Genomic DNA, 17,621 nt, shown 5'->3' on the forward strand with positions numbered 1-17,621 from the left:
TTATATAAATATTATTTCACTTACCGTCTATCTTTGAAAGGGTCTCTTTTCGTCTTTTCTTTATTTTTATTCTTATTTTTTCATTTTCCCGCTCTTGGAGACGCACGCGCGCGGCCGGCAAATCAAATTGCCTGGTCACTAAGTTTTTGGCGATTTTAGTCGACAATACGCGAGTTCCTGGTACATTTCCTCTTAAAATCAAAAAGATCATAATCCTCAAGACAAGGGATCTATCTCGTTTTACCTCCCAGATTGAGATTTATCTATTTACCTATTTTTTTCAGTAAGCTGGACCACTTCACACTTTGCTGCTATGCTGTAAAGGCTATTCCAGGTGTGGATTGTGACTCTCCTGTGGACGAGTTCTCCAGCTGTGATGATTTAATGAAAAACAAAGGGCTACAGATTTGTGTATGGGTCCTTGGAATGTTTGCTTTCCTTGGAAACATCGGTGTTATAATATGGAGAGTTTTGTTCCGGGAAGAGAACAAAGTTCATTCTTATTTACTGACGAATCTGGCGATATCTGACTTCCTAATGGGCGTGTATTTATTGATAATAGCCATCAAGGATGCTCAGTGGCAAGGAGAGTACTTCAAGAAAGATTATGAATGGAGGAATGGAATTCTCTGTCAATTAACTGGAGCATTGTCAATGCTCTCAAGTGAGGTGTCTGTCTTAATGCTTACCTTGATTACCGCCGACCGTTTTGTTTCCATCGTTTTTGCAATGAGATTCGGAAAACTGTCGTACAAAAAGGCAATAGTAATGTGCTTAATAATCTGGTCATTTGGACTACTCATTTCACTTCTACCTTTGTTTGGTATGACGTATTTTTACGACACTAAAAGAGACATGGGATTTTATGGCCGTTCATCTGTGTGCCTTCCTTTGCAACTATCATCGTCCCGTCCCGCGGGATGGGAATACTCTGTAAGCTTTTTTATAGCATTGAACTTCATTTCTTTTATGTTTATATTTGTTGCTTATATATTGATGTTCTGGACAGTCAAAAAGGCATCCAATGCAGCAAGGTCTACGAATGCTAAAAAAGAGGCTGCGATGGCGAGAAAGTTGTTGTTTATTGTTCTGACAGATTTCTGTTGCTGGATGCCTGTTATTCTCATAGGAATCTTTTCTCTTACGGGTGACTTCCATGACCCTCAAGGACTTGCTTACGTGTGGATTGCGGTATTTGTTTTGCCTGTCAACTCGTCTATCAATCCGATTTTGTACACGTTTTCTAATGCCAATGTCAAGAAGAAGTTAATAGATTATGGGAAAACGATGTCTACGGCTAGTTATGCTAACCACTCAATGGTGATTCTTTCTACAGGTATTTATATTTTATATCATTATGGCCTTCTTCCCTATCCTGCCCTGACGCCAACAGCAACAGCAACCAGCAACCAGCAACCAGCAACAACAACAACAACAACAGCAACAGCATCAGAAGCATTGATATTAGATAAAATAGTTTAGAATGTGTCGGAAGTTACTTGTAACAGTTATCCTAATCTTAAAGCAATACATATTTTTTTAGAGCTGTTCATCTTCCTGTGTCCTCAGTATTGAAAATTTATTTAAAATGTTAGAAATTGACCGGGAAAAAAACCCCACTTTCTTCGATTCTTTCATTTTTCATTTTCTATGCAAGTTTTGTCACTTTTCTATAAATCCTAAAGACATTTTCAGTCCCCACGACTCTTGACAATCAGCCAAACTCCTAACTGACTTGTTTCACTCAGAGGATCAATAGTGGATGGGAGCAATGTGTGTAAACAAAATCTCATCGTACTTTTTCCCTTTTGCTTCCCTAGTACGTGATAATCACAATCACCAACAAGATAGATCTTCATCGAACAAAGTTCATCTACTTGAGAAGAGAATACAAGCAGCGCAACGACCAAAGGTTCATTCGATCTTGAATAAGAAAATTGAACCTCTAGTTAAAAAGAGAAAAATAAAACTTGTCGAGGTATGCGACATTTTCACTTCAATCAAACCAAAAGGAAAGGTAAGCCAGCAAAGTATCATTTTTATAAATCACTTTCGCATATACCAACTTGTGTACTTCCTAAGAACGCGCGCGCTCATTGGTTAATTGGGGGTGAATATTGTACGATATTCGCCTCTGAATCTCGGAATATTGAGTCGGCAACAAAATGGCATCTGCCGGCAATCGTTTTCAGGAAATTGAAAAAATGAAAGTAAATGCCATTCCTTTCAATGCTAAAAAGGCAAAGAAGTATGGCCTAAAAGTTTTGCTAAAAGTTTTGCGTGAATTTGTCACGCAAACTGCAAGTTTCTGTTTGTTTGTTTTTATTGAATTATTGTATATAAAAATAAGTTACTCTGTACACAAGTTGGTATATGCTAAAACAATTATTCGCGTCCGGCTCAGTGAATATGGAGAATATTTACCTCGCCTCTCGAAGACTCGCGTCTCGGTAAATGTTCTCCGATATTCACTTCGCCTTCGGCGAATGTTTGCTAATTATTATTTCATTAAATTTAAGGAAAATAAAACACTTTTCTGTTCTGTATACTTTGATCTAACACGCGGAATGCTCAGAAACCACGAGAAAAGCTAACGTAGGAAACCACGACACAATGCGGGATTTCGACCAATCAGAGCATGAGCTAGGTCTAGGTTATTTTATAAAATGGCACATTAAAAATTAAGATATATTGTAAACCCCTTCGAAATATTTGAACTGACGGAGAGGAAAGGAAATTTTACTTACGTTTTCCCTATTAGAGGTCATTTTGTTTATCCAGCGGTTGCATGAGGTGAGCTAGGAATTTGATCGAGAAATGTTGAAATGCACTTCGCTACATCGTGATTCTCCTAACACTTTTTTCGTGGTCTGGCAATCGACGTCCGTTTTCTTCATAGCTTTCCGCGTTTTCTATTTCTCCAGTACAATGGAGCTCGTATTTTTTATTATCCAATCCTCCATTTTACAGATTCGTTCAGTGACCACGAATAATAGTTCCAAGCCGAGGTTGGAGTTGCGGCGCATGATAAAAAAAAAGTTTTGCTATGTGCAGCAACTCCAGCCTCGACTTGGAACTACTATTTGTGGTCACTGAACGAATCTGTAAAATGGAGTTTTCTTGGAGTGCAACCATATGACTAACATTACTCGAAATATAATAAACAATGAAATAGCCTGCCATCTTAGTTAATTGATCTAACAAAGAGAAGCTAATGAGGAATGCTTTGTCATCAAACGAGATGGCGGCTATGACTTTCATGTTATGCACCCCAAGAATGGAAGAAATAGAAAACGCGCGCACGTGCTGTGTGCAGTTATAAAGCACGCAGGGGTTGGCAGAACACGAGAGAAGTGTTAGGAGAAGCACGACATGTAGCGGAGTGCTTCTCGACACTTCTAGAGTGTCCTGCCAATCCCCAAATGCGTTTTCACTCCACACATTACGGCAAGCAAGTTTTTTAATTTCTTTTAAAAAATACAAATTACAAGAATGACGAAATTGAAAGTGCGCGCGTGCTGTGTGCTCTCATAAAGCACGTGCTCCCAACCAATCAGAACGCGAGGTTTATAACAGTTATTTTATAAAGATCTTTAGCGCAGCTTTATACTGAATGTTTTTTTTTTTTTTTTTTTTTTTGCTGTTGGTAGGTTTATGTCACGTGTTGGAATGAAACTTCCCAGTCTATGGGTCTTTTGAAGATATTTGCTCCTGGAAAACATAACGAATGGATGAAAGAGATTAATGTCTTGAATCGTATAAATATAGGGAGAGATCACGATAATCTTATGAACTACAGATGGCACTCAAAAGGTCAGTTTGGTATTCAAGACTTCCATACATGTACTATAAACAGATTATTCGAGTTTTGCAGCTCCAGGCAAATAAAACGTACCCCATAAAGACCTTTTCATCTTCAGCGGAATGTCTTCCCATTTCAGACCACGTGTCACTCCCAGAGACAGAGACATCTGAATAATTGTTCAAGGTGTTAAAAAAGGTCTCTATCATTGCAAGGTCACCGTTCGTCTCGCTTCGATTCAAAGGCACGGCTACCTTTCAAGATGGCGCAGGGAACTGTGGAGGGGACTATTACACGGGAGCGATTTTCTCTGCAATTTGTCTCGCACCAGTATTGCGACACAAGTTGCAAGAGTGTTTACACGGTGCAACGGAGACGAATTCTACTTTTTGCAACATTGCTGCAAGTTGGCTCGCAATATTATTTTTCATATTGCGCTGTAAGTTACACACTGCAATGCTTCAAACAAGTTGTGTCGCAACGCCGTTGCGAGAAAAGCTGCCGAGAAACTTGCACCGTGTAATCGAGCCTTAAAAAACCCAAACAAAAAATATTATCCCAAGAGAATAACGTACAGGTGCTGTGAATTGTGAAGAGATTATGCCCAAGTTAAAGAGCTCCATAGCAATACACCTTTATCGAGCTCTTTTGAAATTGAAAGACCCTAAAAATTAGGTTGATTGCAGGGTTTGATGTATGTTGTTTGTATGCATTTTCTCTAAATTATAGAGTCCATTCTCGACTTGTTGAAACTGTTGTTCGTGAAAATAAATTCTATGCAGACATCCTTCTCTCATTATGTAAAGATAATTATAAAATAATTGGAAAAGTACGCGCGCTACGATTGGTCGAAAACCATGTTTGATGAGGGTATCAAAACACGCTCGCGTCATCCTTTACAAATACATTAGAATAATACGATATGTTTTTCGTGTTTTGGCGTGTTTGTTATTTTATAAAACAAATCAAAAACAGTTTTCCGTGTTTGATACTCTGATCAAAACACACGGGATGTTGGGAGAACATGAGAGGAGCGTAGGAAACCACGACGCGTAGCGGAGTGGTTTCCAGCTTCTCGAACTGTTTTTGATCTGTTAAACAAAACCAAGTAAGAACTAAAAAGATAGACTTTATGAATTTTTCCTTTCTTTTACTAATAGTCGACTCGCTAGAAATTGATAGCAACAACGTTAGTATTCCTGGGATGTCATTGTCTCAAAACTGTAGGTAAGTTTATGAAAAAAGCAGACGTTGTTTTTATTTTACATAACCCCAGGAATGTATATGTAAATTATACAATTCAGTATATATGGACGAATTTTCCCCACCCGACAAACCAATTCCCCTCCCTTGTGTAATAAGCTGTACGTTACCTTACTTGGTATTTCAACATTTGAAACATTTTGGCCTTACTTTTTAATTCATTACAAGAGAAAATGAACTAAGAGAAGGAATTCCCCCTATATAGCCTTGTAACCATCATGTGCACAATTTGATGCTATTTTTAAATCATTTGTTTTTCCTTCTCTTAGTTCATATTCTCTTGTTCATTATTTCGAACATTTTGCAGTCTCCTGAGTGCTCTGAATGTCATGGTGCTACACTTTCAAAATCCCAATTAAACCCTATCCCAGGGGATTTTGAGGGCCGCATTGCCGCTAATAATTAACTAGCCTTAATTTTTTAAAGAGAATTCAGGTGCATGCAGTATGTATTACTAAATGATTTTTAAAAATCTTTTGTTTCATATGAAGAGTGATCTGCTTCGATTTTGCTGCTGCAAGCAGTAAATCGCTTGGCAGGTTTTTGGGGGAGACAGGTTTCAATGCCAACATAGAAAGTCTCTTTATTCTAAGCTTGGATGTACTAAAGGCTGTTGAATACCTTCACCAAAATGAAGTCTGTCATGGCGACATCAATTCTCACAATATAGTCATTGGCAAGTTTAGACGGGTAAGCAAGTATGGCTATATCTTTATTATAAGAGGACCCCTTGTTATAGACGAAAACCTTTTTAAAGAAGACAGCTACAAGCCATTCCGAGGTCGAGGAATAAACTGGGTCGAGTTGGCAATGAAATACATTGTGGCTCTATTTTACGGGATATAGAACAGTTTTTGCATGACTGTGAAAAGCTCACGGCACGAACACGTTCTTGACACGGCTAGGGATACGCCATACCAATCACATTGCTCGAGAATTCACTCTCCATCCAATCAAATACCAGGAACACGGCATTAACACGACGCGGACACGGTCACGCCAAAGTCACGGCACTTTCAGACCAATCACATTGCGCGAGAAAAAAATCAGCCAATTAAAGTTCTAGAAAACATCACGGTCACGGCACGGCACTGAGCTTTTCACAGTCATACGAAAACTGCACTATTCCCAAGATGCCGTCTATCTCGTCCTCTAAATCCGTCCCACAAGGCATTGCAATGCCGACTCGACCCAGTTTTCCCCCCTCAACCTTGGAATGGCAAGTAGTTGCATGGTCCTGAATCTCCTTCTTATGTACTGTAAAGCGAATAACTGGGGTTTTCCGCTTCATTTTGCCTCAAGAAAATAATATTGGTTTGTTTTAATCAGATTCCTCCGATTAAAGCGTTAGTTGGAGGATTCGACAAGGCTAGTATTGTGAAGTCCGGCACTAAAGCCGATGAAGCCTATAAATTAGACATAGTACAAGTTGGCACCCTTATGAAGCAAATGCTTGACTCTTGTGGATATACAGAAGACTTTCAACAGGTTAGTATTATGCAGGGCAGGGCAGATAAATAAATACTTTTTACCATAAATGCAACAAATAATCATATAATTACAGGGCAGGGCAGGGCAGGGCAGGGCAGGGCAGATAAATAAATACTTTTTACCATAAATGCAATACATAACTAAATAATTACCTCTGCATGTAAAAAAAAAACAGAACATATTTTAATTTTACCCTATACCAACATAAATACGTCAAATGACTTATAAATTCAAACTCTAATGTAAAACATATATCAATAATAAACAATTATAAAAATTAGTCACAATAATTAAAGGCATACACGAATACGTAACCACAATTTAACAAAAGTTTTTTTAATCTATACCTAGATCAGCGTCGTTATTGATATGTGTTTTCAAGAGTCGTTTATTTGGAAACGAAGAGCTAAAGAAATCCGTACTCGGCTTGAGCAAATTTGGATTACCAGCAATGAGTGGGATTCCTGTGTTTGATTTTATTTGTCCATCGTCACAAGGTCATGAATCTCCTTTTCGCACATTACTGAGAACTCACGATGACGTCAGTCTCCTTTGGGCCACGCAATCAACGTCATTTCCGGTTTTGTGTGGAACTTTGCATGATATCGATTGCGGATGGGACAGTGTTTGCCCCTAGGTGAAGGCCGGTAATAAGATTTAAGCATGAGATTCAGTTTGTAAATTAAAATGCCAAATGATCAACCTATTTTAAAACTTTACGCGCTATTTATAAAACTTGTAATAATCTTTAAAGCTAAAACTGAAATACAGCCAAAGGAATATAAGAAAAAATAAGTGGATAAAACCATAACAAGAGAATTTTGATAACATCTTCGTAATGTTTGTTTATATCGATCATGAACGACGAGTTTGTTAAGATCACACACATCACTGCGCAGTCCTGCTCGCTAAAGACGTTGCTAAGAAAATAAAAGTAATAAGCTATTTTTCCTGAAGTAAAAAATATTTATAACATAGCCAAGAAATAACTCGCGCTCTGATTGGCTGGATATCTATGAACAAGAAATGTAGGCACGCATGCGCAGGTAATTTTGTGCACGCTCGCGCGCTGAAATCAAAAATCGCTTTCAAACTTTACTTGATACGTCTTTTTTAAACATAAAAACTTTCCGGACATTAGGAATTTCCAAATTCACTTTGGATTTTTTGTTGTTGTAAATTTGTGATGAAAAATATTAAAATTCATTGTGACATTTGTTGAAAGGAATTTTGAAATTTTCACCTCATTTTGTGCTTGCGCGCGTAAATTGAAGCGGAACTGTACGAAATGAACGCCTGCGTTATAGGAGTAATGGATAATGCTTATATGGGCGCGTATATATCCAATTCTGCATGCACTTGAAGCAAGTTTGTCTTGCCTGCGGCGAAGAACGAGGTTTGGCATAATCTATTTTGTGACGCATGCGCAGTTTTCCAGATATTAAAAATTAATCATCGAAAATCATGCTTTCAAACAGAGTTCTGTGTTTACTTCCGTTCAAAATGAGAATTAGAAATCGGGAACATATTTTATTTTGGGCAAGCCTTTTTGAAGCGCTCTTATACCGGAAGTCCAAGAAATCCTGGTCTCAAAAAATGGATTATGCCAGAGCCCTCGTTCTTCGCCGCAGGCCAGAAGAAACGCAGGCTCTGGGTACGAGATTGCGTACCCAGAGCCTTTATTTCTTACTGCGCATGCTCGACAAAATAAATAGGCTCCTTCATTTCCCCTTCAGCCCCCTTCCTCACTCTTTTAAAAAGCTCTCGGTCCCTGCGTCCCTGCGTCCCTGCGTCCCTACGTCCCTGCGTTCCTGGGTTCCTGGGTTCTACTAGGGACCTTAAGCTGCAGAACGGCAACTACGACGGCAAACATACAATAGCACTAATTGCGCTATTCAATAGATACTCGTTGGAATGTACGAAATACTGTGCATCATTGCCGTCTTATGCTGAAAGTAAGACGTGAAATGTCCTATTTTTACGTACTAAAGAGAACGGCTACGCCAAAAGCTTATCTTTGCTGATTTTCGTTATAAGTAAAGCGCTCCCAAAAGACGTCATTTCACTCTAAAACGGGGATGCTTATTGAGTAAAATACTAGGTAAACACGAAATAATAATACAATGGAAGGTCACCGTCACAAGGCTTTCAATTTTGTGAGGGATCCCTGTGGAAAATTGCTTAGTGACCACCCAATTAACATTGGTATAAAATTTTCAATTTCACTTCAAAAACAGCACGAAAATAAACAAAAGCAATGGGTTTATATATATATATATATATATTTGTATTCATAAATGTTATTATTTTTTGTTTAGCAAAAGAAATGATGTGAACTAAGCTATTACACCCTAGTTCAAGGATAAAAATACGAAGCTCGGGCTACCTGTGGTACTATCAATTTACAAAATGGCGGACGAAGTTGGTTGAATTAGGATCTCATTCTATTTTTTTAACGATGAGCATTACAAAAGAGTCCTTCTTAGTTATATCTAGCAGCCTGCTTGTGTTTTTCAGCCATTATGAGCTGAGACAGCGAATAGGATATGTTTTTTTCCACATCATTCGTAAGTGTTTATATGTTGATGACATTCGGAAACGTTATGTCTGCACTCACCGGGATGATAAAACTCAATAATTATTTCTTTTATTTAAATTATAGTGTTGTTTTTGGAATCATCAAGGTACCTAAAATACACAGATGAACTTGCGAGCTTGGAGTTCAGGTATTGTGATTATATATTTATAATCTATATATCCAGCACACACGATATAGAAGTGCTAACAACTGCTAAAAATTCTTAAACTGGTTGGAACATAATTCGGCAACACCAACACTTAAAACCTCATAACATAGACCGAGCATACTACATTACAGGTAACCCACGCTCAGAAATAACCTCACATCAAGATAAACCACAGAAAAATTAATATTTACTGGTGTGGATGATGTGGAACTTGGGTGATTGACTACAGTTTTTGTGTGAATAATGACATGTTTTGTAAATAAGTAAAATTGTGGGAGGTACCGAGCTTTCAGTGCAATTTGGCAGTGGATGCAAATCTATGACGTCATATTGTCAGCGAACTGCTGAGCTGAGACAAAACATTTGCCATGATTATGCCTGCAAACTATTAAGACTCCACACATAAACATCACACTTTTAATCTACATTCCTTTCTCCAAGGGTCGGCATCCTTTTGATAATTTGTGGGAAAGAAAAATATCAAAGGATGCGGACACATGAAGAAAGGAATGGATCGGCAGTTCGCTGACATCCGTAAGTAATATAGGATATGGTGTAAAAGAATAATATTGTTTTTCAATACAGGCCTGGTGCGAAATCTGGTATTGAGCTTGGTTCACTTCTAGTGCCAATGGTTTTAACAAGTCAAATAACTTTACTTAAATCTAGAGCAACTGAAAGTAAACAACATTTATCAGGTAAACATGATATTATTAACAAATTAAAGTGGGTAAATAATCAGGCGGTCTTCTTTTGTGTCAGAGAGAGAGAGAGGAGATGACCCAGCTTGCATTATGTTACAAATTATGGATATGAAGGGTACTGGCTGTGTGGAACATCACTCAATTGCCAATAATATTGTGGATGTTATTTCATGCTTGTACAATTAAAGTGACAGTTTCGTGATTGCCAACATGGTATGTACAACATGGGTCATGTAATATATATATATATTATATATAATGGTATAAATTTCAATTTAATCTGCAGCATCACTTGAGTACTACCTCTTGGTATCACAGTTAATGAGCATGTCTGTAGTCTCTATATGTCTCCTGTTAAACAAGTCAAGAAGGCTACTCTCATGGATGCTGATGATTATTGTCACTATTTCTATGGCTGCAACTGTTAATAACCAATTGGGTAGGTATATAAAGTTGCTCTTATATGAATTAACGCATTAAGTATATTTGATAAGGTCCCACCAATAAACACGCATATACTGTATGCCTTTCATCCTTAGAGTTTCTCATCATATCCACAACTTTACAAAAACTTTTTAGGGGTACATGTATTCTAAGTGGTTATCATTGTTTATTTACTTTTTAAAATAATTTTTCTACCGTACGCGACAGTATTACCCTAAGCTACTGCAGGGGCCCAATTTGTCTTTCAACAATACTGTACTTGGAACTATTATTACCTGTCTTTATATGGGTTGATCGAGACAATGTCATTCCAGGTTAATGGTCAATAGACTACCAATCATCAAAGTGTGTAGCAATTATAGAAAGAGTGATATTCTTTTAAATCATGTTTTATATTACATGTGTTTTGCCAAAAAAAAAAACAACAAAAAAACAACTCCTTTTCAAATTGTATTTGTTATGTGAATGTAAAGGGTAATATTTTGCTAATTTCTAGGTAGCAGTATAGCCAGCCTCTTGGGCCTAATCATCACCTATATTGTCCTACTTTTCTTTGTCATATGGTTGTTTCCAAAGAGTTTTACTTTGGGTGAAGCAATGGTGCTTGTCCAGGCATGTCTCTTTCTTGCTGTGGATTCCTGGATGTGTCTTGGAAACAGGGTAAACACATATGTAGTAAATATTAAAAAATAATGCTTTTCATCTTTCTATTTCCTAAAAATCATTCAGGCCTCTGGGCAATATTTGCACATTAATTTCTCAAGAGAAAAAATTCAAATTTTAGTACAAAAAGTGGTATAAAATTTGCATTGATCAATCAACCTGCAATTAGTAAAACTAATGTAGGTAGGTTGAATGGTAAAATATTTACAAATAAAATAGAAGTAAACATAATATAAATATACAATTAACTGTATTCATTAAGTAATTGTAATCAATGTTATTGAAGTTGGGACATATGACTGTGCTTATCTATGAAATAGGAGAAAATATGTGACAAGCCAAATTAAATAGATCTGCAATTTCTACAGCTACTGATTCTTTTTCTAGCTGCATTATGTAATACCAACTGTACCTGCTCCAGTTGAAAGTATATCAAGAAGCATATACACCTACTGGCTACAGGTTTGTTTCTATTTTGTATACTGTTTCAGCACCAAAATCAATATTGATCAAGCAATATTATTTAATGGTGGATTAGTTTGGCATGAGTGTAGAGACATAAAGGAAGGGTGTAATTAAAAAAAAGAATAATATGTACTGCAGTGCAGATGGACAATTTTAAGAATGTCTTTTGATTTCAAGTTTGCCCTTGATACAGAAATTGACAGGCAGATGGATTGACTAACTGACTGTCCACCTGATAGACGACCAACTGACTGACTGTGTTATTTTGATATGCAATCCATCATAGTTACACATGTGATATATGTTTGTTATAAACCATTTCAGATTCTTGTGGTTGGTTCACTCATTACTGGACTGTTCTTACTTCCTGTGTTTTATTATATTAGTATTGTCAGGTATGTCAAATATTCAAGGAGGTATGATCACAAACATTAAAACATTTTAATATGCAGCCCATAAAGTCCTCCACTGATCACAGATTTAAAGACTGCGTTGAGACCAATGTAAAATGTGCCATATAAGAACCTCCCATTGTTATTATTATCAAACGTAAACATTGGAGCAATGATTTTAGGAAAGACCCCACTATTGTTTCACATATTACTTGAAAACTTAAAAGCTACAATTATCTCTCAAATCAACTCTTGACTAACTAATTCAAACTGGTTAACGTTGTGCTCTGGGGTCATACATGGACTGTATAGAGGCTGCCAAAGGCACCTTTGCATGCTTTCAGTTCTACCCTGTTGAGCTGCACCACTCATGTACTTTCAAGGTTATTAGCAATGACAAGTTTTTTTTCTTATGCTGCCAGAACTGCCCATCTCACTCACATCAGATATGTTTGAAGTTACCCATCATGTACAAAGTGTGAGGGATGATTGATAAAATGACAAGAAGTTAAATAAATAGTAAACTGTGACACCGTTCCTAATGACCCGACATCTATCAAATACTGACTTGGTTTCAAAATCTTGCTTTCTTTAGAAACACCCTAGAGATGTGGATTGGTACTATATCATTCTATATTGTTATTTTTCTGTTCTTCATATCATTTTTACTCCCATGGTCACTGCTCATGCTTGGTGGGGTGAATCCACTGACCTGGATGATACACCACATTACCTATAACTCAATCAGGGTAAGATATTAATTGATAATAAATTTAGAGCAGTTATTTTATAAAGTCATATAATAAAAAGTTTTATAGTTTTTGTTATATTCCACAGATGGTCCAGTTAAAGTGACTTGTTCCTAGGTGTGACATCCTTTAAAACAATTTACCAGCAACATTGCACACAAAGTTTGCATCTCATGTCAAACCCTTTTATGCATTCTTGATTGCACTTTGGTCTGAATAAAAAAGAAATATAAGCTGAAAACACATTGACAAACAGTGCTGCCAAAACTGAAACTGTCACTCATCATTTGCCCCAGCCTGTGTAGTGGCCCCTTGACCATCTTAACCGTCACCCCACACCTTGGCCATGCTAGCCCTTGGGTACCCTACCCCTTAGCTAGTAGCCAACTCCTTTGCCACCCCACCCTTGCCACCCCACCCATTGGCCACCCCACCCATTTACCACCCTGTCCATTAGCCACCCCACCCATTAGCCACCCCACCAATTTGCCACCCTGTCCATAAGCCACCCTGTCCATAAGCCACCCCACCCATTAGCCACCCCACCCCAAGTCACCCCAAAATTTGGCTACCCAACTCCTTGGCCAGTAGCCTACCCATTGGCTACCCTACCCTTTGTTACTCAACCCCATGCAGAGAAGCACTGTGGAGGGCACGTTTACCTAAGCATTTCCCAGTCTTCTTCATAAATGCCAGACTGTACTGATTGAAAACATGAACAAGGTCTATATCCTGCTGATTTTTCTCTTTTTCCAGTCTAATTTAATAATCTATTGGTCATGTACGGTGTTGTTCTCCATCACTGTCGTTGTCTGGAAAAACTATACCAGCAACATATCTTGGTCCAGAACTGTCATTCGCAAGATCTTTCATCTTTCTGCTATGGCTGTATTTCTTCCTGGTTTTGTATATGAACCTAATCTCATTCATCTTGCTGCATCAGCTGCTGTGGCTGTCTTCATATTCTTAGAGGTGAGAGGAGTTTACTTGTAGCATCCATCAGAATGTAAAAGACTTTTCCCAAAATCTCTTACCAACAACTCGATTGGCTCCAAGTTGAGGTTGACTTTTTTTTTTCTTCTTTTTTTTGCCGTAGGTTTAAGGGGGAATTACAGTCAAAATTTAAATTTGAATCTAGGAAATATGGTCAACCTAGCTCTGCCTTAGTTTATGTAGTTAGATCAAAACGCTCAACTTGTAAGCAAGTAATTGTAATGATAGTAATAATGTGCTCATACCTTTACTGTATTTTATCAACTCAAACTCCAACTTGTAGCTATTGTTTTGTGGTCACTCAGCGAATTTGTGAATTCCGCAGTATTGACAACTGACATTTTTCGGAGAATTGAGCATTGCAAAATATAATGACAACACTAAGGTTTCTTGTCAAAATCCATCAAATCTGACTCTTGTAGAAACTGTCTTCTTCGGTATTAACACCATATTTCAAGTAGCAAATATCCTCTTGTTACAACTTTTTGTTTGGTGCCATTTTCAGTATATACGTATCTCAAGAGTTGCACCGATGGGTGAAACATTACATCATGGTTTACAAGTGTTTTTCAATGAAAAAGATACTGGTCCTGTCATACTATCTCATATCTATCTACTGGTTGGCTGTGCTGCACCGCTATGGCTGTACCCGGAAGATTTGTCAAATATCAATAAGAATGGTTAGTATGTTCTCAGTTCGTTTCTTTCATTTCCTCTTCCATTCTTTTCTTTTCATTTCCTTTATTTCGTTTCCACTTTTCCAAAACAAAAAAAATATCTAATGCGCAATTTTACTAGCAAGTGTTGGTAAGCTAATTTTGTCTCGAAAAGAAATAACGAATTCATTGCTATTAGTAGGGATAAGCCTGTGCGCACAGTCCATGCGCAGTCTTACTAACAAGCGTTGGCGAGTAAATTTTGTTGCGAATGGTTTTTTTTTTTTTTTTTTGTAAAAAAAAAAATAATATGAATACTTGCTAGTAGGGAATAGCTGTACGAAAATATACTTGGCCATTGTGATGAAAAAGTATGTAATTCAAACCTTTAATAAGACATTGACGCAATCATAGCTAATTTCTTCATGCAAAGAATGCGATTTTTCTTGTACTGACCATTTATTGATCTCCTATTTGTTTTCTCAGGATGTCTATTGGCTGTACATGCAGGTGTTCTATCGTTAGGAGTTGGTGACACTATTGCGTCTGTGGTAGGGAAAAGTCTTGGCCGTCACAAATGGCCAGGCAAGTGATTAAAAAATATTTTTGTTCAGGGAGGGATCCAAGGGTCGTGAGGGGGATGTTTATTACCCTCTTTCATCTTTTGCACACAAAAAAAAAAAAAAAAAAAAAGAACAAAACAAAACCAAGACAAACAACAAAACAAAACAAAACAAAACAAAGCAAAACAAAACAAAACAAAACAAACACGAAACAAAACAAAACAAAAAACACGAAAAAACAAAACAAAACAACAACAAAAAACAACGAAAAACAACGAAAAACAAAAAACAAAACAAACAAACAAAACACACGCACAAAACAGTTTGTATATAACTGAAAACATTTATACGGATATAATTTCATTCTGATTATTGGAGCTCTCAATTGGGGACGCCGTATTTTCAACATTTTTCTTGCCTTTTATTGGCTCCTGTAGTATTGGGATAATTTTTCCCCCTCCGTTTGAGTGAAATTTTAATCCCCTACTATTACACACTATTAGAAATGACTAGTCCCAAGTCGTGGTCCGACCAAAAACTTGAATGGCATTATTTTCCTTTTTACTCATTATCTCTCTTCTCATTGGCCGAGAGCCTACAGCCAATCCCTGATATCGTGTGAACACGACACATGATAAATACGATATCGGTAGGTTTTCCTGCACATATTGCTTTTATCATGTCAAAATTCATTAAAGGTCGAAATGGAGATTGAAATACGTTTGCCATTTCTTTGAAAACAGAATGAAATATTTATTCTTAGATTACAAATGTATAATAAAACAATTATTGAATTCGGTTTTCGAATGATATCGTAAATTATCAAGACCTCAGCCGTTAAGTCCGCCTTAGCCTAACACGGCCTCGGTCTTGATAATTTACGATATAATGCTCAACCTCGTCCAACAATTGTATATTGTAAGAATGATTGTTTGTACTAAATTATCCTATTTAATGCATTTTTAGGAACCTCCAAAACCCTTGAAGGCACAGCAGCTGGTGTTATCGCTCAAATCATCTGCATCTTCTTTTTAGCACAAACTAGTACGTCCTCCCCTCCCCTCCCTTCCCCTCCCCTCCCCTCCCCAAAAAGGTTTATAACTTAGAAAAAACTTAGCGGTATATTAGCCATTCTGAGGAACAAATTGGGCCGAGTTGGCATTGCATTGCATTGTGGGAATGTTTTAGGGGACAAAATAGACGCCATTTTGGAAATATGTCAACTAGACCCCATGATTCTTTACTCAACATCTCAATAGCTAATTGGCAAAAAATATTTACAGCGCTTTCCAATCACTCCCTGAAAATAGTACAATTTGCCGTCACAACAAAGTAGGTTTTGGTGGACGACAAAGAGGGTGATGATGGGAGTAATATTATGATGAAGAATGATCATGACTTCACGACACCTCAGTTTTGCAGGGACGCCATTTCTACGTTCAGATCAGCTGTAGACTGCGAGCTAAGTCCCTCTATTTCTCTTGGTCACTGCCCCCTCCCCCAGGGACTTTTGACTCGTAACCAATCTTCCTCGACCAATCGACACGGACAGACAGACGGACAGTGACCAAGGGAAATAGAGGGACTTAGCTCGCAGTCTAGATCAGCTGGTAATTCTGCTTTGTTTTCAAACAGGTGTGGTTCAGATATTTCACTGGATACCAGTCATTCTAGCCACGGTGGCGGCTTCATTGCTCGAGGCATGGACAACGCAAGTAGATAACCTTGTCCTACCACCATTCCTGTTTTCTCTTTTTCTTCTAGCTTGCCGTCAGTGATATGAGAGATGATGAATGATGGTCCTAAATAATTATTTAGATTTTTCAACATAATATATCGTAGAAATAAATATGTTATTTAATATTATATATGATAATGCCTTCTAATTTGCTTGCTGTTTTGCGATATTTCTTTTTCTTATTTGTAAGACGTCCAAATCAGGTCAAATTCGATTTCTGAAAATTTTGACTTCATTTCTGCTTTGTAGGCTGATCGAAATTGTTGCTACTAAAGGAGAGGTATCCGAGTCAGATAGAAACTTTCGCGCACAGTTTTAAATTCGTTCCGCCGCCTTTTGTAAAAGGGGAGACATCGGCGTACAGTCCTTGTATTACGTTTTGTTGTATTCCAATAACTTAACGTGCATGGTTTCAGTTGACTGTTGGTAGATGTCTAAACATGTTAGATCTGATAAGAAAACTAGTAGTGCGGGAATCCGTTAAGACATTTCCCAAGTTTGGCGGACGATTTCACCCCCAAAATCACATTTGATGGAATTTTTATTTAGATTTTCAAACCCGACAAGGTTTGATGTACATTCTTTAACCTATGATCTGTCAGGGACCTCAGAGTCCCTTTAAATATATTTTTGTTGCTAGACGTACAATTTTTTTCTTAGAAAATCGGGTTCGTAACATCATGGATCATAAAAGACGATAATATGAAGATATATCGAACCAACGGAATGGTCGCAGTTACGTTTACTTTTCCAGTTTCCGGCATTGTTCAACTACTATACCACAAGATGAAACAGTTTTTTGACCTCTCGTGACTTCATGACGTACGGTCATTATGGATCCCGGAATCGATAAATATTTTTGTCCCAGACTCCATGAAGATCCGGAAACTGCAAGACAGTGGCGCCATCTACTGTTTAATTTAAATACGAGATTTGATGATTTCCGTTAAT

General features: G+C 37.5%; 2 protein-coding genes across 2 annotated transcripts in view; both read left to right on the top strand.

Moving 5' to 3' along the window:
- The window catches only part of LOC116301060 (uncharacterized), a 45,003-nt gene extending 37,223 nt beyond the window's left edge, over positions 1 to 7,780 (top strand). The window contains exons 49-55 of the mRNA XM_089037772.1: positions 285 to 1,336; positions 1,821 to 2,017; positions 3,651 to 3,813; positions 4,963 to 5,029; positions 5,557 to 5,755; positions 6,395 to 6,553; positions 6,908 to 7,780. Coding sequence (XP_088893898.1) covers positions 285 to 1,336; positions 1,821 to 2,017; positions 3,651 to 3,813; positions 4,963 to 5,029; positions 5,557 to 5,755; positions 6,395 to 6,553; positions 6,908 to 7,030 — 1,960 coding nt within the window. The 3' untranslated portion in view covers positions 7,031 to 7,780. The remainder of the gene's footprint in view (positions 1 to 284; positions 1,337 to 1,820; positions 2,018 to 3,650; positions 3,814 to 4,962; positions 5,030 to 5,556; positions 5,756 to 6,394; positions 6,554 to 6,907) is intronic.
- Positions 7,781 to 8,961: 1,181 nt separating this feature from the next.
- On the top strand, positions 8,962 to 16,798 carry LOC116301067 (dolichol kinase). The gene is made up of 13 exons (XM_031710067.2): positions 8,962 to 9,123; positions 9,219 to 9,282; positions 9,889 to 10,001; positions 10,294 to 10,446; positions 10,948 to 11,111; positions 11,502 to 11,576; positions 11,904 to 11,974; positions 12,567 to 12,720; positions 13,477 to 13,692; positions 14,219 to 14,393; positions 14,856 to 14,954; positions 15,899 to 15,976; positions 16,568 to 16,798. The coding sequence occupies exons 1-13, from the start codon at positions 9,015 to 9,017 to the stop codon at positions 16,708 to 16,710; spliced, it is 1,614 nt and encodes a 537-aa protein (XP_031565927.2). The 5' UTR covers positions 8,962 to 9,014; the 3' UTR covers positions 16,711 to 16,798.
- Positions 16,799 to 17,621: the final 823 nt, after the last annotated feature.

The sequence above is a fragment of the Actinia tenebrosa genome, unplaced genomic scaffold, assembly GCF_029948245.1.
Source record: "Actinia tenebrosa isolate PJP-AT-01 unplaced genomic scaffold, QUT_ActTen_1.0 PGA_scaffold5__44_contigs__length_20552954, whole genome shotgun sequence".
NCBI lineage: Eukaryota > Metazoa > Cnidaria > Anthozoa > Actiniaria > Actiniidae > Actinia > Actinia tenebrosa.